This window comes from Schistocerca gregaria, chromosome 1, assembly GCF_023897955.1.
Source record: "Schistocerca gregaria isolate iqSchGreg1 chromosome 1, iqSchGreg1.2, whole genome shotgun sequence".
Lineage (NCBI taxonomy): Eukaryota > Metazoa > Arthropoda > Insecta > Orthoptera > Acrididae > Schistocerca > Schistocerca gregaria.
In genome coordinates, this window is record NC_064920.1 from 653780951 (window position 1) to 653804022 (window position 23072).

The window sequence follows — 23072 nt, forward strand, 5'->3', positions numbered from 1 at the left end:
ACATAATTTTTCGAATTTTTTGCACCACCATGGATCCTTGCTCCTCCCATCTGCATCAATACAGAAAAGTTTCCTTATCCCTAGCCAGATCCCAGGCCCACATTCTGTTCCTGTGTTGTTGTTTGGCTCATGAAATCCTCCCCTAATGGCCTTACCATCAAATAGGCCATCTCTGGTTGCCACACCTGCTTTCACAATGACCTCCACCTGTTCAGATTTGGCCAATCCTTAGCCCTCACCAACATAGTCCTGCAAAACCATATCAACCAAGCCCAATCCTCCTTGCAGTACCTTCTCTCCATCCGCAAAATTCTCCTGCTATGTAATTCAAAATTCCTGGAACCCATAACACTCATTGAAACTTGCCCTGCAGGAACTTGAGCAACATGCACAATACCACCTCAAAAAGCTTTCCATCCTGCTCACTCCCTATTCCCACCTCGGAGTACCACTGTCCACAACCTCCAAACTACCTCCACGTCCCATCATAGCTTACAAACCATGTCTCGCAGATGTACTACGCTTATCCCACCCTCCAAAACTCGCACCACCTGACAGAACCCAGAACCTAACAGACCCACAACACAGTCATGAAACTTCCTTCCAGAAGCCTTAATCCCACAGAAATACCAGTCCTTTCCAAAGGCCTCACCTTTTGCCCCCCTCCCAAATTCAGTCACACAGGACTTGTTAAAGACCTTCTCTCCTACTCCCGGTCCCTACAGTGACAGGTTGTATACGACCCAGGACAACCGGGAGATCTGGGAAAAACCCGGGAATTTTTTCATTCGTGAGAAAACCGGAAAATACCCATGATATTTATAGAATTCTGGGAATTTTTCATTGTATGAGTTTCCAGTTAATTTTTTGACTGGTAAGAACCGATACTCTAACAAAGAATATTACTGTATCCTGCTACTGCAGAATAATGCTTCAACAATAAAACATTAACGAGAGAAAAAAACGAAAATAAATTAAATTGCAAAGGAAATGCACCACATACAACAATGACACACAGAGCTCAAGCAAGCGTCTGCCAATTGAAAATGTGTCAAAGGCTTTAGGAAGACTATGCAGTGCTTCATAACAACAAATTGCCTCCGATGAGCGTGAAGTCGCAACTGTTTACGTTTGTTTTGTTTTAGCAGTTACGCACGGGCTCTTGCGCATGCACAGTAGAGTCACGTTTGAGTAGTAGATTCTCCCGCTTGTGGCTGCAGGAATGTGGCTGTTGGCTGTGCAAGCAGTCGCAACAGGCAGCTAGATACTACCGGGAAAAGGGGGTGCCAAATTAATATTCTTCAGGGAAAAAAAAAACTTGTTTCACAAAGCGCCTAGCCTCCAGTGCACGTTTGTCTATCGCTTATTCATATGATTTTGAAACACTTCCCTGTTTGTTTTTAAACATTTTTGAACACATTTTAAGTTGATTTCTGAATGAACCATAAGTGACTTTTGAATGCATGCATAGTGTATGTGATCTCTCTGTCAGGAGAATCCTCTTCGCATCTAGAACTGCAGACAAAAGGGTGCGGGGCAATACGAGCTGAGGGAGTAAAGCCGAACAGATGAATGCCAATCGCTGTCTGATTATGTGGTTGATTGGATTTGCGAATGATCAGCATTGTTATAATTACTAGTGAAATCCATAGATTCAGACTACCAGAATGGAAATAAAAAACTAACAGGAATAACAGGCAAGAAAGATTACCTATTATCTTCTCGGTGTATCCAAGAAAATGAAATTTTGACAGAAATTTTTGGCCAGATCGCTACACTAGTAAGGACCAGTCATACAGTCCCCGGCTAGCAGACGTGTAAGTTCTATTGTGGAAGTCGCGGAAAACAGGTTGTTCGAACACGTAATAACGCCTAACCAGAAAATAATCGCGGGATAACTAAACATGTGAGTCTGACAGGGTTAGTGAAGTTAATCGGGGAACAAATTTTGACAATGGCAGCAATAGCTACAGAATTGGTGATGACAAGATTGTTAGAATGAGGAAGGAGAAGAAAAGGGGACATCACACAAATTATGGAAGAATAAGACGATTCCAAATTTATATAAAAATTTCGTAATGCTACTTTTCGATCTCATGCTTGAGAAGCTGGTGCGTATGAATGAAATGTGGAACTATTTCCTAACATAAAGGTTTTTGCTTGTAGTACGCCTAATAGACATTTGATATTGGTACTAAGTGAATTATATTCTGTCGTGTTATAAAAATGGCCATTTGTGCCAAAACAGTCTCGTTTATTTGGTGTGTTACAAAATTGCCGCCATATTAGAAGGTCTATTTTGTTTTATCTAGCAGACAGTGACGTAATCAGATCGAGAAACCGCACCAGTCTTGGGTATTATTTGTATTAACAGCTCTTTCAGTATTAGATAACAACATTTCGATTTTTCATATAGCAAAATGTTTGATGAACTTTTATGAGGTAATAGATTCTTTTACAGAAAGGAAAGCACACCATGTAAAGCTGTAGCAAGATTAGAGAGAAAAAATTCTAGGAGCTAAGGTTTGAAGAAAAGTGTAATTTCTTGCTTATCTCTTCTCAGTATTGGTTTTATATATCGTATATTTAATTTTATGTCACACAAAACAGCAAGTTATTAACTAATAGGCAACAAAAGTTCAGATTTTCTGAAGAGTTCTTGTTCTCTCAATTACAAATTATCCCATCCGCTATTAATTGCGAGATTTTTTTAGAGGGGCAGGCTGTCAAACTGGAAGCAGGAGAGGCACCACAGGACATTTCAGTTTCCACTCTCCTGAATATGGTTTGGACGTGCGGTAGAAAAATGCTTTATGAAGAGGCATGGCACTGCACTTTGGCATACTTAAGACCAAATAATATGTCTTACATTTTCACGAATACATATGTTTTATGTTTCAGACTTTTCAGAAAGATGTGTGCTACAAGATGAACATATTTTGAAAATTTGATTTTTTTTATTATTGACCCAGTTTGCAAATGTCGTAGACTCAGGGCTGATGTGCAGAGCCGTCTGAGTTGTAGTGGTTAGTCTCCACATGACCCGTGTTTGCATTTAATGATATTGCTGTTTCCCCTTCGTTTACTGTCATGTCAAATGAAAACAAAAAGGGATATCTGTGGTCGGTAGCTATCAAGTGATTTAAAACACGTTCACATAATTACGGAAGGCTAACATATGTCATTAGTTTCAGATTTTATTTTATTTCCACCTTTCTGACAGTCAAGCATTAATCGCCTTGCAGAACAATGAAGTTAGTTTTGTCTGTTTGCGAAATAAATTTGACTTTTGTTAACCTTTTCCGCAGAGGCGGTCAATGTATTTGAAACGAAATATTTAATTCCACAGTACTGGCTCGTTTCAACTGTTCACTACATTTCAAGTGCACATTTTCATTTTCTAGCACGTATGGCATTATGTCATAATAAAGAACCAAATATGATATAATACAGTACTGGTGCTCCAAGAAAATTTACATCCCGAAAACCACACTGTAAAGGTTAATATCAGGTCGAGGTCTACTTCATTGGGAATTCGGACATACGAATGTGCACTTTAAGTATGCACTTTAAATGTGCACATTCTAATATTGTTCACGATATTCCGATGCTCTTGCAGTATCCTCTGATGTCTTGTTTCTTTTATGACATAATTTATGATCTTTCAATGTTTTACACGTACGTGCATACGGGCTTCCTATGTCATGATAGCTACCAAAGCACAGTATCGCCTGTTATCTGCGCTTTCTGGCAACTGCTGAAACGAACCTATTTCTAACAGGCTGCGGGAAAATATTGTGAATAGTGGTTTGAAAAGCATTACTTTCAAAGTAAATATCCTTTTACGTAAGTTGAACTATATGCAAGAATGTACCATGAATTTATTAAATCACAGAGCGTTTGACTCTCATTTAAAAATCAACTCTTTGATGATGCACCATTTAGAATTTTGAACCTTGAAGATCAGACATTTATTGTCATTATTAAAAATTTTACTGGCACATTTGTGTGATATATCTTAAAGTGTAACACGCACAAAAAAGATCAACAGTATATGCGAAAGCTTAGCTTCTCTTGCAGCTTGAGACCAATATTATATGTGAAAACTTTGCTTTTTTTTCTAGCAACACTGTGTATATTAATTTAAACTATTTACTGTCCCTGTGTGTGTGTTTGTGCTACTGAACAGTGATGTTGCTTTTGGCTGACTACATCACGTGTCCTATGCTCTGAATACCCGCTGTCATCGGCTGGCGAGATTACGTGACATGAGCTACAAATGGCCTACAAAAGCACAGCGAAATCTCGATTTCAATGATTTGGAAAGTAACATGCGGTGTTTGGTGGAATTCTAGTGTATACTTCCGTAATACGAAAATACGCATCGTACATGTTGCTGCACATCAAAGATGTTTCCAAAACATTTCTTTTTCCCTGAGTTTCGATTTCTAAAGTGCTGGGAAATTGTATGCTCGTGTATAAAACCATAATCATTCAAAGGATTGATAAGGGAAAAAATACTGTCACCCAGGAGAAAATGTATTTTTAACCAGGAAATCCGGGAAAAATCTGGGAATTTTTTTTCCTTGTCCACGTATACACCCTGAAACACTTTTTTTGCTACCAACCTGACCAATCAGACTCAACCAAAGATCAATATTGAACCTTGCCTAACTCAGTTCATTCCTCTGTCCAACTGTGATAGTTGGACAATCGGACAGTTAACTTCCCGTAATATCATAACCTCTAACCTTGCTTCAGCATTGTTCCCCAAAGCCCTCAATATGCAAACTAACCTAACATCCACAGAAGGAATTGCAGTCCACCATCTAAAAACTGATCCTGGCCTTATAATCCTACCTGCAGACAAAGGTTCCACCACCATTGTTTTGAACTGTAAGGATTACATGGCGGAAGGACTTCGTCAGCTGTCAGATACATCCACCTACAAAACTTGGCAGCCAGCCACGGTGGTCTCGCGGTTAAGGCGCTCAGTCCAGAACTGCGTGACTACTATGGTCACAGGTTCGAATCCTGCCTTGGGCATGGATGTGTGTGATGTCCTTAGGTTAGTTAGGTTTAAGTAGTTCTAAGTTCTAGGGGACTGATGACCACATATGTTAAGTCCCATAGTGCTCAGAGTCACTTGAACCATTTTTTGAAAACTTGCCACAGTGAACCCATTCTGGTAATCCAGCAGGATCTCCAGTTACTAATCAAATCCTTAGTTCCATCCCAGAACCCCTCCCCAGAGTCAATCTCTCTACTTACCCCACCACTCCCCACACTCCCACCTTCTACATACTTCCTATGGTTCATAAACCAACCCATGCAGGACAACCCATTGTGGCCGGTTACTGTGTCCCCACTGAGAGAATCTATGCTCTCATAGACCAATACCTTCAACTGATTACCTGGAACCTACCCTCCTATATAAAAGATACCAACTGTTTCTTCCACTGACTCTCCACAGTTCCTGTCCCTTCACCACACAGTGCCCTGCTCGTCACTATCGATGCCACCTCCCTGTACACTAACATTCCAAGTGCCCATGGCCTTACTGCTGTTGAACACTACATTTCCAAATGCTTTATGGATTCCAAACCAACAACCTCCTTCCTAGTCGCCATAACCAACTATATCTTCACCCACAATTACTTCTCCTTTGAAGGCATTACCTACAAACAAAGCCAGGGTAAGGCTATGGGCACCCGCGTGGCACCATCCTATGCCAAACTATGCGTGGGCCATCTAGAGGAATCCTTCCTAAAAACTCAGAATCCTAAACCCCTCACCTGGTTCAGATTCATTGATGACACCCTATCCACATTCCTCCAGAACCTCAACAACCTCTCCCCCATTTGCTTCACCTGGGTCTACTCAACCCAACAAGCCACATTCCTAGATGTTGACTTCCACCTCAGAGGTGGCTACATCAGTACCTCCATCCATATCAAATCTACTAACTATCAGCAATACCTCTACTTTGACAGCTGCCACCCATTCCATACCAAGATCTCCCTTCCATACAGCCTAGCCACCAGTGATCGTCGCATGTGCAGTGACGAGCATTCCCTCTCAAAACATACCAAGGATCTCACTAAAGCCCCTCACTGGCCATAATTATCCTACCAACCTTGGACAAAAACAAATCTCCTGTGCCTTATCTTTCCAGTCTCCCACCACCTGCCAAACTCCCACAGTCCAGCCACAAAGGAGCATTCACCTCATAACTCAGTACCATCCAGGACTGGAGCAACTGAATTACATTCTCCACCAGGGTTTCAAATTACCTCTCGCCATGCCCTGAAATGAGATATGTCCTGCCCACTACCCTTCCCACCCCTCTTACAGTGGTATTCCGCCGTCCACCGAAATTACACAATAAACTTGTCCATCCTTACACAACCCCTGCTCCCAATCCCTTACCTCATGGCTCATACCCCTGTAATAGACATAGGTGCAAGACCTGTCCCATACATCCTCCTACCACCACCTACTCCAGTCCGGTCACTAACGTCACCTATCCCATCAAAGGCCTGTGAAACCAGTCATGTGACTTACAAAGTAAGCTGCAACCACTGTGCTGCATTCTATGTAGGCATGACAACCAACAAGCTGTCTGTCTGCATGAATGGCCACCGACAAACTGTGACCAGAAAACAAGTGGACCACCCTGTTGCTGAACATGCTGCCAAACATGATATACCTTATCTCAATGACTGCTTCGCAGCCTGTGCCATATGGATCCTTTCCCACCAACACCAGCTTCTCTTAATTGCACAGTTGGTAACTTTTCCTGCAATACATCCTACATTCCCATAACTCACCTGGCCTCAACCTACGATAGTCACTGGCCTCACCTATCCAGCCCCTTCCCTGTTCCCACTCCAGCACTAAAAGCCATCATTTCACTGCCACACCCAGTCTTCTAATTTCTTTTTATTTCTATCCTTACCGCTACTTACCCCCCCCCCCCCCCCCCCACCAGCCCCCACCTTCCCTCCTGCCCTCCATCTAAACTACAACGCTTCACTGCCATCCCCACCATACAATCCACCCCCCCTCTCCACTCCAGCCTCCACCTTACCCCCACCCAGTTGCCACCCCCATCATGCACTGGTGCTGCTGCTCGCAATGTAGTTTCGGTTGTCTGAGACTGCCGTTGTGTATGCAAGTTGCATTTGTGTGTGTGTGTGTGTGTTTCTATTGCTGACAAAGGCCTTAATGGCCAAAAGCTATAATTGTGTGAATATTTGTTGTGCCTATTGCGACTCAGCATCTCCGCTATATGGTGAGTGGCAACTTTCCTTGTCTAATATTGTCATATTTAATGTTTGTGTTACCTGGTAGCCTTAAGCTAACCTCTATTCTTATAGAAATCTGTACTGAAGTCATAAGTCATTTCTGAAATAATGTAATTAGATTTCAGTCCCTGACTCTTACTGTACTGTTTCAGGGACAGACACTATGGACAGACTGCTTGGGACAGAACACAGACATCACCAGTTAGACAACTCTTCCCATCTCTCCCAAGATTCAAAACTTGTTTACCACCCTTCACTTTCCCAGTCACCATCGCAAGATTTAACTTCAGTAACAACACAGGAAGGTACCCAGTCTTCAGTGTCAATGCCTATGGAACATTTCCAAGAAAATATCAGTGAACGAAAACCTTCTCATGTTTTTCAGGGGCCTTTTGCACCTGATCATTTGTCACAGCCTCCTATGATGGCCACAGGAAATAAATCTCATGATGTTCTTGAGTACATTCCAGAAAGTCCTGTTCTTCCCTTGCAGGAAACTGACTTGATTGACCACAGACATAATGACTTCATTAGTCACATGACTTCTAATGCCAAACAGCTTGGAAGTGCAATGGATGGTGGACAGCTTGACTTGGATGACCATACTTCTAATAGCTTTCTGCCCACTGTAACTTATGGAAAACATGTAACAAACATTTTAAACAATATCTCGGTTAAAAATTCAACAGGTTTGACTAAACCTGATACAACTGACAGTAAAGCTGGAATGACTTCTACTGGATTGCCAGGTACAGACTTGCTACTGAAAGAACTTGATGCTGAAGAGAAAAATGTAACACAACCTGGGCCTGTTTCCAAAATAAATGACTCCAAACCCAAAGTATCAGAACAAATTTACATAACCCCTGCACCCTCTCATGGTGCCTCCAGACCAGTGGTGAAAAACCCTGAACATAATGACTTCAAAATTAAACATTTAGGTTTTCCACAAATACCTACAGAATTTCATCCTCCTGAACAATACCCAGGCTCTCTAGAGGAACAACTAATAAGAGAACTTCAACAACAGGGACTTCTTCCTCCAGGTGCTAAGGTACAAGTTTCTCACAATCCTGTCCACCCACAAGAGGTATTTTATCATGTGCCAGGTACCGCAAGTAATGGTGCTGGTTCACATGAAATATTTTTGCAGAACCCTGATATTATAGATCCACACCATAGCCAGAATTTTGCCCAATCGCCTCCATACATCCCAGATAAAATACCAGCTCCTCAGAAAACCTTACCACCACATACATTCCATGGAGAATGGTTGAGTTCATCAAATCCACAAGGATTTAATGATGTTGTTATTCCAAACACTGCTTCTCAGCAGACAATTCCTAAAGGTGCAAGAGAACGAGACGCTTTACCAAACATTGCTCCAGACTCCAATAGATTTCCGAATGATAAACTTGCTTACATAAACTTAGCACAAAAATCACAATCACCATCAGCTGATATTATGTCTGAACATGACATTTTAGGAAAGAAATCTACAGGGCAGAAACCATTCCAACCTAATCCTCTCCAAATCCCTGAAGACTTTTTGTACCACATTCAACAGCATGCTGCCCCCCAAGCACCCCTTTACAACTCACAGCAGGGGACCATGGTGTCACCTCACAGTCATCCTCGTGGTCCTCCGACCACTCCTGAGGAGCTACTGGCGCGTCTGCACCAGCAGGGTCTTCTTTCTGACCCTCGAAACCATTCAGGTACCTGCCCTCAATATCTGCAGTAGATAGAACTGCGGTGGTGGATCCATTAAATTATTGCAACAGCAATGTAGTGGGACAGGGAAAAGATATATTTGAATTTGTGATTGGTGGAATGAGGAGCATGAGTGCTGTGATGTTCTGTAGTGGTGGCCAACTTTTAACTTTACAAGCAAATCAATTATTCCATTGACTTGGGGCAGTTCTGGTAGCCCTAGGCTCTAAATTCTTAATTTTTGTTGTGTAAGTAGTACTACAGGTGCAGGTACCCTACAGCATTTAATTTTATATATAAGTTTTTAACACTATAATTAAAAATGTCCAGAGTGGTGGAATAGTACATCCCATTTGTTATGCTTTCATTGAAAACTGATGCTTGCCTCAATATAAAATTGTTGGAGACATGGAAGGGTGGTGCAGTGCTGGCTATAAAATTCTAAGATTTAATTTTATGTAATTCTGTCCTTTTGAAATACAAGGTTTCCGGGGTGAGTTTTACACAGTTATAAATTGCAAAAGATATATCTACTTTTTTTCTTACAAATTAATTACACACATAATGGAGTATATATGGAAGTGACCATATGTTAATTTCTTAAATAAATCCTGTAGTAGTATGTTACATGAATTTAACTTTTGTTGGAAAATTACTGAAATCTAATCACAAGTTTCTGCTAGTGTTGAGAGTTCTCTGGATTACATACAAATGAAATAAATAAGGCTCAGTGCTGAAACAATTGATTGTGAAACCAAACAGAAGAGCTACAAACGATATTAAATAGACCAAAAGAAGTAAATGAAATCTATGTGATAAAACAGTCTGAGTAGAAGATGTACTTAGGATAATTGCAAGAAAAAAATTGTATACTGAGTCCAAATTTAACACATGCTTGTGAATCATCTGATATTCTTGGAGCATAATACAACTTTGAAATTGATCAGTTGTTTTAAATGGTGGAACCCAAATAACTTGCTGGATAATTATGTACATTTTAGATTTTGTGACACATGTGAACTTGATACCCATGTGAACATTAATTCTTGTAAAAGATCCATAACTACATATAATTGGTACCAGGAAGAGACATCTGATGTATTTATAACTTTTATCAATTAACAGAAGAATGAGGAGGCATTCACAAGGTCACAGTGTTACTTTGAATACAGAAACTGAATTCTGTTTTAAATAATCTGAGCGTGGTCTTTAATCGGACTAAATTTCCTGAAATCAAGTGTGCAGGTTGTTGTTTGTCCTCTCCAGGATAAAATGTGAGTACATTATAAAAAAAGGATGATAAAAGGTTTGTGGATTTTTTTATCAATGCCGATGAAGTCCACAGTGAGAAATAACCGACTTTATTCTGTCAAACACACTTTATTATCACGTAGTCACATGAAACAAAGCAGAGCATTGAAAACAACAAGAAAAGTACTGGTTCGAAAGCTCACTGACTCTGAAGGTAGAACACTCCTCATTCCAGAGTCACAGGCAAACAATGATCACCACAGGTTCTTAGCAAAACTCATTGGTAGTTATATCTGTAAGATCTGTTCCTACTAAAATAGTTTCCCAATTAGGAATACAACCAGTATGTATTGAGGCCTGTACTGTTGTCTTTGTGCTTTAAGACAATTGTGTCAGGAACTGCAACAGACAATAGTTTCAGGAAATGGAAACCTGAGTACAAGTTATGATCTCATCTATTTCTTTCTCTCCAGTCATATAATCTTCATTGAATAATGTTAGAAAATTGATTTGATATCTGCGTGCATGCTGCTTTGGTGAGGTGTGTGGAATATTGGTTCACAAGAAATGATGATAGGAAAGAGTGGTCAAAAGTGTGAGAATGCCATCAGAAGCTATGATTGAGGTATTTCTTTCAATGAAGGCAAGAGGAAGGTTAACATGTGTTCTGAGATAATTTAGGGGCATAGGAAACACTCTGTATTCAGCCAGCAGAAAGGTAAAGACAGTTTAAGTGTGCTTGATACTGAGGCAGAAATAAGCATGGTTGTTTCTAGAGATATTGAATGTATGCCAACAATGTGCTATCTTTTCCTTCAAGCTAAATAAGCAAAAACTGGAAATTTTATTTGGAAGACAAAAATGAGACAGTGAACTTGAATCACACCATGTAGTGTGCCTTTAATATGAGATTATAGATATGAATGAGCGAAGGAAAATAATGATTGAAAGAGCAGTCTACCGGGTCACCTTAAAAAAGTAAAGGCTAGCAATAGATAGATAGATACAGAAGCAGTTGTATCAATAATCACTATGTAAGATAAATGGATATCTATCCTCTCAATAATTTTGATTCTATCCAGGACTTTCCATTACTGTGATGAATGAAGGAAAAGATTGGCAACATAGTAATTGAATAAATACCTCTTCCATCTTTCCTCTTTGCATCATCATTTTTGAAAGAGATTTTTTTACTGTCTTCCTTTAACATCTGTTTTCTTGCTGATGCTTTCAAAATTTCTTCTATTATTAATATTCCTTTATTTCCCTCTTTATTGCTATTAATACCATATTTCCTTCTTTCAGGTTCCATCTCCTTACAGTATTCACTATTGCTTGATCATATATTGTTGTTAATGTCTGGGAGCTTTTGGCAGTGACACATGTAACATTGCATTTGCATCAGGAGAAATTTCACATTATGAGTACTGTTATTTTTGAAAGATATATGGTTTTCTGAAGTTAACTGCAATATGTTCCTATTAGCATCATGGTTTCATTATCACAAGCTAATCCTGTGTTTATCATCTTCATCATCATCATTTTAATCCACTGAATTTTAATAGTATACAGGATAAAGGGAAAGTATAATAAATGGCAGGTATAATTCTAAAGTTTTACTTCTATAATGCCACTTATATTACAAATACTTTTTAAAAAAATCAGAATTACTAGGTAGTTTCATGGGCCATTCCATGTTAGGAGGAGGATCATGATTTTGTGATTTCTGATAAATTTCGAAGAGGTTTATTTTAATAAGAGAGTTTGCAAAAAGTTAGTGAAAGGATCTAAGGAGTTAATACAACATATACTAGTATTTGCATAATTGTAGAAAAATGTCGATCTCCCTTTAACTACATACCACATAATAAAGCCTCGGACTATTTACCCTCTTATACCACAAAAATCTTACCACTTATTTCTTAAAATGAGAGCTCAAAGTAAATTGACTTTTATATTGTTTGTAATGTCTGTAGTTAGTTCAATTAGTGTGTAAGTCTAGGGACTGGTAACTTCAGCAGTTTGATCCCTTAGGACTTTACACACATCTAAACATTCTACCTCAGGCTTTAAAGTTCATACAATTAACTTCATGGGTTGTTACAGGATTTGGGATAGATAACCTGCCACCAGGGTTTCCAAGACTACCCTCACAGAAGACAGGTTAGTATGTTCAAAATGACATTTCATAATTATTCACTGTAGTCCTGTTCCACATTAATTAATTGCCCTACAGAAAATAGGGGGTCATGCTGAAAAGTAATGGTCCTGAATTTTTTTGTGAAAACTTTTAAGGCTTTGTAAATAAAATAAACTTTATTAATATTCTACAGCTATGTTCTTCATGTATACATATTTATTCTCAATTTAGTCACTCTGGTGCTGAACACATTTGTCCCAACTTTGATACCATCACTGTAGAATGTTTGACATTGTTGACAGAGGCACAATCTCACTTATTATTGCCATGTTTCATTATTATCAAAGTGAAGTCTAGAGTAGAATAGAATATTTTTATTAGCCTTTCAGTATTTTTCATACAATTGGCTTCGTCAAAGTTTACAGAGGTTTTTACTTTCAGTATGATATTCAAATAGTTACAGAAAGGGGAGAAAAGGAACTAAAGACCTTTTCTTCAGCATTATGTAAAACAATGTTTTATACAGTAATTAAATACACCCATAAGAAAGGAATCACAGTAAATAACTAGCTTATATAATATCAAAACATTTTCTTCATAACTTAGGTAAAACATATATTTTGATGATTAGTTTCTAAGAATTCTTCAGTTCTATAGAATTTGTTGCTTTTTAGCCAGGTTTGCAATGTATTCTTATATTTATTTAGTGGTACTGTACGAGCTGAGCATGGCAACTTATTGAAAAATTTTATGCTTAAATACTTATAGTTATTATGGACTACAACAAGTCTTGTGGAAGGCAAGTCCAGCAGGTGACTGTTCTTGTACTGTGTGCATTCACATCACATCTCATGTTCAATTTTTTCAGATTTTCTCTGGCATACACGAGACAGTTATATATGTACATGCTTGGCACTGTCATTACGCCAAGAGATTTAAAATAATTTCTGCAGGACTCTCTGGGTGTTAACCCCTCCATTCCCCTGATTGCTTTCTTCTGCCATCTGAAAATACATTCAGCCCCTGGGGAGTTACCCCAAGGCAATATTCCATATTGCAGTTGGGAATGAAGAAAAGCATAGTACGAGTGGAGTAGCAATTGCTTGCTCACACTGTTTCTTAATTTATACAATAAGAAAAGTACTCGTGCTAGTTTACTACATAGATAATTGGTGTGTCCTTCCCATGAGAGCTTTTGGTCTATGATTAGCTCAAGTAATTTCACTGTTTTGTTTTCATTTTTAGTTACTTTCAGATTAAATATTATTTCTTCTGTTTTTGTTTGATTTATGCACAGCTGGTTAGCCTGACACCAGTAATTAGACATTTGCATCATTTCTCTATTTTTGTCCAGTACACTCTAAGACAGAGATTTAGGAATCAGGTTTTAAATTGTAAGACATTTCCAGGGGCAGATGTGGACTCTGACCACAATCTATTGGTTATGAACTGTAGATTAAAACTGAAGAAACTAAAAAAGGTGCTAATTTAAGGAGATGGGACCTGGATAAACTGAAAGAACCAGAGGTTGAAGAGAGTTTCAGGGAGAGCATAAGGGAACAATTGACAGGAATGGAGGAAAGAAATACAGTAGAAGAAGAATGGGTAGCTCTGAGGGATGAAGTAGTGAAGGCAGCAGAAAATAAAGTAGGTAAAAAGACGAGAGCTAATAGAAATCCGTGGGTAACAGAAGAAATATTGAATTTAATTGATGAAAGGAGAAAATATAAAAATGCAGTAAATGAAGCAGGCAAAAAGGAATACAAACGTCTAAAAAATGAGATCGACAGGAAGTGCAAAATGGCTAAGCAGGGATGGCTAGAAGACAAATGTAAGGATGTAGAGGCTTATCTCACTAGGGGTAAGATAGATACTGCCTACAGGAAAATTAAAGAGACCTTTGGAGAAAAGAGAGCCACTTGTATGAATATCAAGAGCTCAGATGGAAACCCAGTTCTAAGCAAATACCCTCAGACTTCAAGAAGAATATAATAATTCCAATCCCAAAGAAAGCATGTGTTGACAGATGTGAAAATTACCGGACTATCAGTTTAATAAGTCACAGCTGCAAAATACTAACACGAATTCTTTACAGACGAATGGAAAAACTGGTAGAAGCGGACCTTACGGAAGATCAGTTTGGATTCCGCAGAAATGTTGGAACACGTGAGGCAATACTAACCTTACGACTTATCTTAGAAGAAAGATTAAGAAAAGGCAAACCTACGTTTCTAGCATTTGTAGACTTAGAGAAAGCTTTTGACAATGTTGACTGGGATACTCTCTTTCAAATTCTAAAGGTGGCAGGGGTAAAATACAGGGAGCGAAAGGCTATTTACAATTTGTACAGAAACCAGATGGCAGTTATAAGAGTCGAGGGACATGAAAGGGAAGCAGTGGTTGGGAAGGGAGTGAGACAGGGTTGTAGCCTCTCCCCGATGTTATTCAATCTGTATATTGAGCAAGCAGTAAAGGAAACAAAAGAAAAATTTGGAGTAGGTATTAAAATTCACGGGGAAGAAATAAAAACTTTGAGGTTTGCCGATGACATTGTAATTCTGTCAGAGACAGCAAAGGACTTGGAAGAGCAGTTGAACGGAATGGACAGTGTCTTGAAAGGAGGATATAAGATGAACATCAACAAAAGCAAAACGAGGATAATGGAATGTAGTCAAATTAAATCGGGTGATGCTGAGGGAATTAGATTAGGAAATGAGACACTTAAAGTAGTAAAGGAGTTTCGCTATTTAGGGAGTAAAATATCTGATGATGGTTGAAGTAGAGAGGATATAAAATGTAGACTGGCAATGGCAAGGAAAGCATTTCTGAAGAAGAGAAATTTGTTAACATCGAGTATAGATTTAAGTGTCAGGAAGTCGTTTCTGAAAGTATTTGTATGGAGTGTAGACTTGTATGGAAGTGAAACATGGACGATAACTAGTTTGGACAAGAAGAGAATAGAAGCTTCCGAAATGTGGTGCTACAGAAGAATGCTGAAGCTTAGATGGGTAGATCACATAACTAATGGGGAGGTATTGAATAGAATTGGGGAGAAGAGGAGTCTGTGGCACAACGTGACAAAAAGAAGGGACCGTTTGGTAGGACATGTTTTGAGACATCAAGGGATCACAAATTTAGCATTGGAGGGCAGTGTGGAGGGTAAATATCGTAGAGGGAGACCAAGAGATGAATACACTAAGCAGATTCAGAAGGATGTAGGTTGCAGCAAGTACTGGGAGATGAAGAAGCTTGCACAGGATAGAGTAGCATGGAGAGCTGCATCAAACCAGTCTCAGGACTGAAGACCACAACAACAACAACACTCCTGTACTTATTAATGTCATATCGTCAGCATATAGTATGTTCTTACATGGTATGTATTTCGAGAAGTCATTAACATAGACAATGAACAGAAAAGGTCCAAGAACAGAGCCTTGGGGTATTCCTCTTTCTATAGGAATTATTTCTGACCTCTGCCTATTTGCATATACAAGTTGTAACCTATTGCTTCGATAAGATCTGAATAGTCGGAGTGTGTCATCTTCAATGCCATAGTATTTTAACTTTTTGATGAGTATGTCATGTGACACCAAGTGAAAAGCTTTACTTAGGCCAATAAGTGTTCCAGACAATTATACCCTTTTTTCATACCCTTCATAAACATTGCTTACCAAAGCTTCTACTGCTTTTACAGTTGTTAGGTGTGACCTGAAGCCAAACTATTGTTCATTAAAAATATTGTTGGTTTCAAAACACCTGTATATCTGCTTATGCACACAATTTTCTACTAACTTGGATATGATTGGTACTATTGAAATGGGTCTGTAGTTATTTGGGAGGTTTCTTTCACCTTTTTTATACACAGGCGATGTAACTGTGAGCTTAAGACAGTTGGGGAATATTCCTTCATTAAGTACTCTGTTTGATAGTGAGAGAAGTGGCATTTCAATTTCTTTTGCTATACATTTAATGATGAGATTACTGAGTCCATAATAATCTTCTGTTTTGGAATTACTTAATTTGTTTATTGACATGAATATCATTTAATGTGATTTGGGTCCAAGTGAACTTCTCACTTCTTGTCTGTTTTGCACAAGTGAGCAATGATTATGCATCAGAGGCAGAATTGATGGGTGGAGTGGTGATGCTATTTACAAAATATTCATTGAGAATATTGCAGTCAATAGGGACACTTCTTTCTTTATTGGTATTATTTATTTCCCTTTTAATGACAGTCCAGGCAGCTTTACATTTATTTTTAGAATTTAAAATATATTCATCATTTTCACAGCACTTAGCATTTTTTATTTCTAATCTGTAAAGGTTTCTCATTTTAGTGTAATTTTCCTTGTCCCTATCACTGTCAGGAGATTTGTCTTTCATAATCATCAGTAGTATTCTGAGTTTGTTAAGTTGTGGGGTGTACCATTTGTTAGTATTTTGTTGCTTATGAGTAATATTACTCAGGTACCTTTTGGTTACCAAGGGGCATGTCATTTCTATTACATGCTTGATCTCTGTCAGGAAAATTGAAAAAACATTTATTAATCCTTTTCTTGTTATCGATTGCATGAGTCCAATCCATTTCTTTTAACTGGTTTATCATTTTGTTTACATTGGATTCACCTAGAATTCTATATGTCACTTCTCTCTCTGTAGAACTGAAGGCTAACTTTTCTATTTGAAGCCATAGCCCTGTATGATCTGATATTCCTAATTCTATTACATCACATTGTATGGAGTCTCTTTGTACATTGCTAATTATGCTATCAAAGCATACGTTCAGTCTAGTGGGTTTTTCATTGAGACAGTAATAGTTTAATGACTTCAGAGTGTTAATCATATGAATTACATTCTTTCTCTTTGCCCTTATATCTATGTTAATATCACCTACAATTACAATTCTATGCTGTTTATATTTTGACAACAACAATATTAAAGTATTAATTTTTTCTATAAATACTATCTCATCAGAGCCTGGGATTTGATAGATTGAGACAATTACAGTTTTCTGTTCATGCATTACCACACCGGCTACTTCTATTGTAGCTTCCAAGCATACTCTACTAAGGTCTATAACTGAGTAATGCAATTCAAGGTCACTTTTGACATATATTGAGACCCCACCATGTGTAATACTTTTTCTGCAGTAGCTTGTAACTAACGAATATCCAAGAGGAACACACAAGTCTATTTCAGTGTCTTTCATCCAGTGTTCATTGATGCATAGAACACTGCAGTTGATTTTATCGAGCCAGTATTGTAATTCATTGATTTTACACCTAAGAGATTGTGCATTTATATGAAGGAGTAGGAAACTATCACTGCTACACAATGGTATTCTGCTTTCACACAACCTTCTGTATTCACTTATTTTCGCTACATGATCTAGGGTTTCACAATTATCTGAATGAATTAAACTGCTGCAGTTTCCACTTAATGTGGTTTCTAACTTTCCTTCGTCTGTAATGTCGTTTTCTCTAAAAAAGGAGGTATACAGTCATGCTCTGTGGGACTGTCTTTTAAGACAAGTCTGCTGCGTGCTCGTATTTCATTTACAACTTTGTTTATCTCCTAACACAAAAATGTTTTCCCATGGTAATTTAGATGCTCACCATGTTCAGTGTGCAAATTTCTATCAAGTCTACTACTATCCACTACATCACATTTAGCATAAATGGAACATAGTTGTTTGATTTTAATATTTGTTTTACGAATCTCTTTGTTAACACATGAATTATAGATCAAGTCATGTCTATGAGGTATTGTCACAACAATAGTGTTTTCCACCTTACTTAAATCTAAAAATTTTTTAAACCTGTTATACACTTTTGGGCTTTATTATGTGTTACATCATTTGCACCAGTCACACAAACAACAAAGTCACTGTCCCTTGTTGTATTCTTGTGTTCTGAGATGCCTTCAACAATATTTTCTGTCCTCATGCCAGGTTTTACGATGCCAGTTGCACGAAGATCCGTATTCCAATCCTGTAGAATATTTGCTAGCTTTCTTCCAAGGCTGTCCACTAGAAAAAGCACATTGTGTTTCTTTGTTCGCTGTTTCTGGCTGTTGGCAATGTTTTTGCAGCTCCTTACAATGTTTTTATCTTCACGTTGGGTGGCTTGTTCACTTTCAATGTTTATGGGGTTGCTGCTGCTTTCTGATAACACACTGAACTTGTTTGTGCACACCAGATTAGGTTTATTCCATGTATTTCGTTGTGAGCAAGGCACTTTTTTAGTCACTTTGTTTGTCATTACACGAAAAATAGTTTTTGAATTGTTTTCACTTTGAAGGGCATTTGAGTTAGGCCTATTTACGCAGTTTTGACTGTTGCTTTCACTGGCATTTGAGTTTGGCCTTTTTATGCAATTTTGACCATTACTTTCACTGGAATGTTTGTTTAAGTTGTTTATGCTCTTTTGGCATTTACTGCTCGCAACCAATGTTTTTAACTCGCGGTTTTCGTTCTCAAGTTTAGTGATATCTCGTCTCAGTATATCAGCAACTAGCCAAAGACTTTTTAATCGTTCATTTAACTTTTCCACTTCTCCTTTACCATTATTACAAACACTATTTTTTACAACGTGGCTGTAGCTTTTTGTCTCATTAATATTACTCACTTCTGCACTTGACGCGCTTTCCCTTAAATATTGTACAGCTTCTCAATCCGTTGTAGTTCCTACCTCTTTCATCAGCTGAACATCTAAAGCAGACTCGCATGCTTCACAACAAAACTTAATTCGCTCTTTCGAAGTTCTCACGAGACGTATTTTACTGTTGCTTAGACCAACCCAATCACTGTGAAACTGTTTTCTACACCATAATCCACAGATCATGAATATTTCCGTGGTTTTTATTACTTTATTGCACTTAAGACACAACTTACTCTTGTCACTAGCCGCCATCTTTTCTGGTGTTCGCTAAGTTTTGGAAACAGATAAAAATCAATGGAGCCCAGTTGGGACAGTATAGACGATGACTGATGACGGTGAACACAATATGTCAGATTGTTGCAGATGTCACAGTGCTCGTATGTAGTCTGAGATTGTCAAGCTGAAGGAGATGGTGCTCCATGTGTGGATGAAGTTTTCTGCAGTCAGTAACTCAACTGCAGCACACTGTTTTCCATGCACTGACACAGTTATGTTACACATTACAATTCAGAGCCTTCTAGTGGTAGAGGATTGCAGCTTGAGTCAGTGAAGTGGGAAAATTAACTGGGTAATATGCATGATATATAATACCTCAACCAATATTGACAACAAAATAAAAATTTCAGAGGTATTACTTTTCAGCAGGCCCTCGTACATGTATATTAATATATGACTGCTATTCTACTTATCATTCTCATGTAAGTGTTCTGTTTCTGTCTTGCATACAGGTGACATAACAGTCCATATCGTGGAGGCTGTGGATCCCACATCAGTCCGGCTTGTGTTTTCTGTACCTCCTGTGTTGGTTGGTTTACACGGTCGTATAGAATTAAGATATACATCTGATAAAGGGTAAGCTGATATGACACTCTTCATACTTGTTCTCTTTTTGTTGCTGTGTTTTAATGTTCCCAAAGGTTTTTGAAAGAAGAACTTCAATTCAGTAAAATTAAAAACACAGTCATTTAAAATATAGCACATCATTATATCCTTAATATTTATGATGTGTGGAGAATGCAACCAAGAAAAGTTCTTTAACTTCTCAGTCATAGTTCCCATACAGAAAGGAGCTACATTAAATCGTTAATAAACTATTAGTAGTGGTATACACCTGCACCTACACTCTGTAAGCCACCTTATCGATTGTGGTAGAGGGTACTTTGTGTACTGCTGTCACATCCACTTTTTCCTGATCCAGACATGTTTGATTCAAGGAATAACAATTGCTGGTAAGCCTCTGTGTGGGCATGAATCCCTTTAATTTTATCTTGATGCACTTTCCCTAAGATATACTCAGCATGAAGCACTATATTGGTTGATACTTCTAGGAAAGCAAGCTTTCAGAACTTCAACAGTAGACCATACCATGATGCATAATGCCTCCCTTGCAGCATCTACTAATGGAGTTGGCTGAGCACCTCTTTGACACTTTCACACATATTAAATAAACCCGTTACAAAACATGCTACTCTTCTTTGGATGTTCCCTATTTCGTCTATCAGTCCTGCCTGGACAGATTCGATACTGATAAGCAGCATTCAAGTATTGGTTGAATGAATTTTTTGTAAGCTACTTTCTTTGTTGGTGGACTATATTTCCTGGGGATTTTTCCAATGAATCTGTCTGGCATCTGCCTTACCTGCAATTAATTTTATGTGGTGATTCCACTCCATATTAGTCTGTTCACATACCCCTACACATTTTATGGAAGTAACTGCTTCCAGTGATTGTTTTGAAATTGTGTAAGTTTCCATTGGAGGCTACTGATGCAGCATATATGCAAAACAGTGTGTAGGCAAGGGATTAGTGTGACATTCTTGTCTTTCCTATGTGTTTGCAGTAACTGTGTAAATGTGAATTATAGTGATGTTATTATTACCAAATGCATCCAAAAAGGACCAACATGCTGTTATTCTTTCATGGCTGCTGAAGGAAAAACACTAATAAACATCCATCAGAAAATGAAGAATGTGTATGGGAGAGCATGTCTGTTGAAACCACCATTTCAGAATGGTGAACAAAGTTCCGTGCTAGTCGCGATTTGAAACAAGATGCCAGTTGATCTGGGAGGCTAGCCTCATCCATTTTGGACATTTGGGAAACACTTGAGCACCCACCCTAATAGTCCTGATCTTTCCCCATGTGATTATCAGGCCTTGGGTTCCTTAAAATGAATCAAAGATTCCTGTTATACGAGTATGTGTAGCAGGCAGTTAAGGACTTCTTCACACAGCAGAAGATGATGTTTTACCAAATGGGTATCAAATGGGATGATTACTCCAATGCTCACAGCAATTTTGCCTTATTGGCATACTGATTATGGATTGTATGGCCTTTGAATGCAAACTTTTGAGATAACCTCTTATGCAATAAAAGTCTTCCAGTTACGTATTTGCAATACATTATATTTGTTTATGATAAGGGTCAATTGTCATTCCCAACACCAAGCATTGATCTGCTGCAGGTCTTCCTTCATTTTGCTACAATTTTCTATTGATGCAACTTACTGTATACAACAGCATCCTCCACAAAATGCATCATGGAACTTCCAATGTTACCTACTACATCATCTATATATACTGAAAAAATTAATAGTCCTATAACATTCCCTTGGGGCAAGTTACTTTTATGTCTTGAAACTTCTCTCCATTCAGAATGACATGCATTATTCTGTTTGTAGAAACCCTTCTATCAAGCAAAGTAATGTAGGGTCTAAATGGGCACTTGTAGCTACTGCATTCTGGGTCTCAAGGCTGAAGAGAGCAAGCAGGTTTCACGTGATCATTGTTTTTGGAGATCATGTTGATTCTTACACAGGAGACTTTCAGTCTGCAGAAATGTCATAACACACAAGCACAAAACATGTTTCAAAATTCAATCACTGGTCAAAGTCAAAGATATAGGTCTATAATTTTGTGTGTCTGACCGACAACCCTTCTTGAAAATGGGAATAACTTGTGCTTTTTCCCAATCATTAGGAACAATCTGCTCATCTACACCCCTGCTTGAAGAGGGGAAAGTTCTTTCACATATTATCTGCAGGACTGAATTGGTATCCCATCAGATCCAATGGCCTTACCCCTGTTGAGTGATTTCAGCTGCCTTTCTGCCTCATAGTCACTTATTTTGATATCCCATTTTGACAATTGTGCCATGTTCCACAAAATTTCGGGCAAACTGCCGGATGTTTGCAACTTCCTGCCACAATATTTTAGTGCACATTCTTCTGGCCATCTTCAGGTGATACTGACAAAAATTCCATGAGCTCTGGTATTTAAGGCCCCTCCGGCACATGCATGGTGGATTCACTTGGTGTTGCGCGTGCACTACTTGAGCACATTAGATTCTGCTGCGCCGCATGCCCTCTGTGTCCTGCAGTTTCAGCACAGACCTACACCAGCAACAGAGGACACAAAGTTTTTTGACAACTGGATTCCATGCCGAGTTCAATTGGTAACTGCCATCACAATTAATAAGAGACTAATTGTCAGACAGCCGCATTTCCACAGATTCATTAACAACAGAACTCCAAAAGTTAGACGTAAGGGCCACAGTTTTTGTCTCATTATAATTCATGGCATGAGAAGTTGAAATATAGTGTTTAGCGATGGCAGACTTAAAAGGCTGAAGAAGGCGAGTATGCCGCTGATGTTCTACAATGAAATCCTGCACAGTATGTGTTGTTTGCCCATATAAGATTTGCCGCATTCACACCGAATCCTGTAAACACCTGCCTTGCACAGCTCTAAGTCGTCTTTGACAGATCCCAACAATGACGAAATTTTTGCAGGAGGGTGAAAGATTGCTTTCACTTTATATTTTCTTAGTATTCTTCCTATTTGAGCTTAAATGTTACCAATATATGGTAAATAGGCAGTCTTTTTTAAAAGTCTCTTCCTCTTCTTTGTTCCATCGTTTACAGGTCTGCAACGCTCTCTCCATTTGCTGGGATGAGTACCCATTCTTCAGAAATACAGTCTGAAGGTGCTCCAGTTCCATCTG

The 23072-nt window shown here is 38.5% G+C and overlaps 1 protein-coding gene across 7 annotated transcripts in view; it reads left to right on the forward strand.

Annotated features, from left to right (window-relative positions):
- LOC126361237 (putative epidermal cell surface receptor) overlaps positions 1-23072 on the forward strand; it is a 402667-nt gene that overhangs the window by 325452 nt on the left and 54143 nt on the right. For 4 of the 7 annotated variants that reach the window (XM_050007777.1, XM_050007776.1, XM_050007780.1 and 1 more), the window contains exons 9-10: positions 12378-12434; positions 19799-19922. In XM_050007777.1, coding sequence (XP_049863734.1) covers positions 12378-12434; positions 19799-19922 — 181 coding nt within the window. Of the gene's footprint in view, positions 1-7459; positions 9026-12377; positions 12435-19798; positions 19923-23072 lie in introns of all 7 variants that reach the window. The other 3 variants (XM_050007773.1, XM_050007774.1, XM_050007775.1) reach the window with 1 other exon arrangement.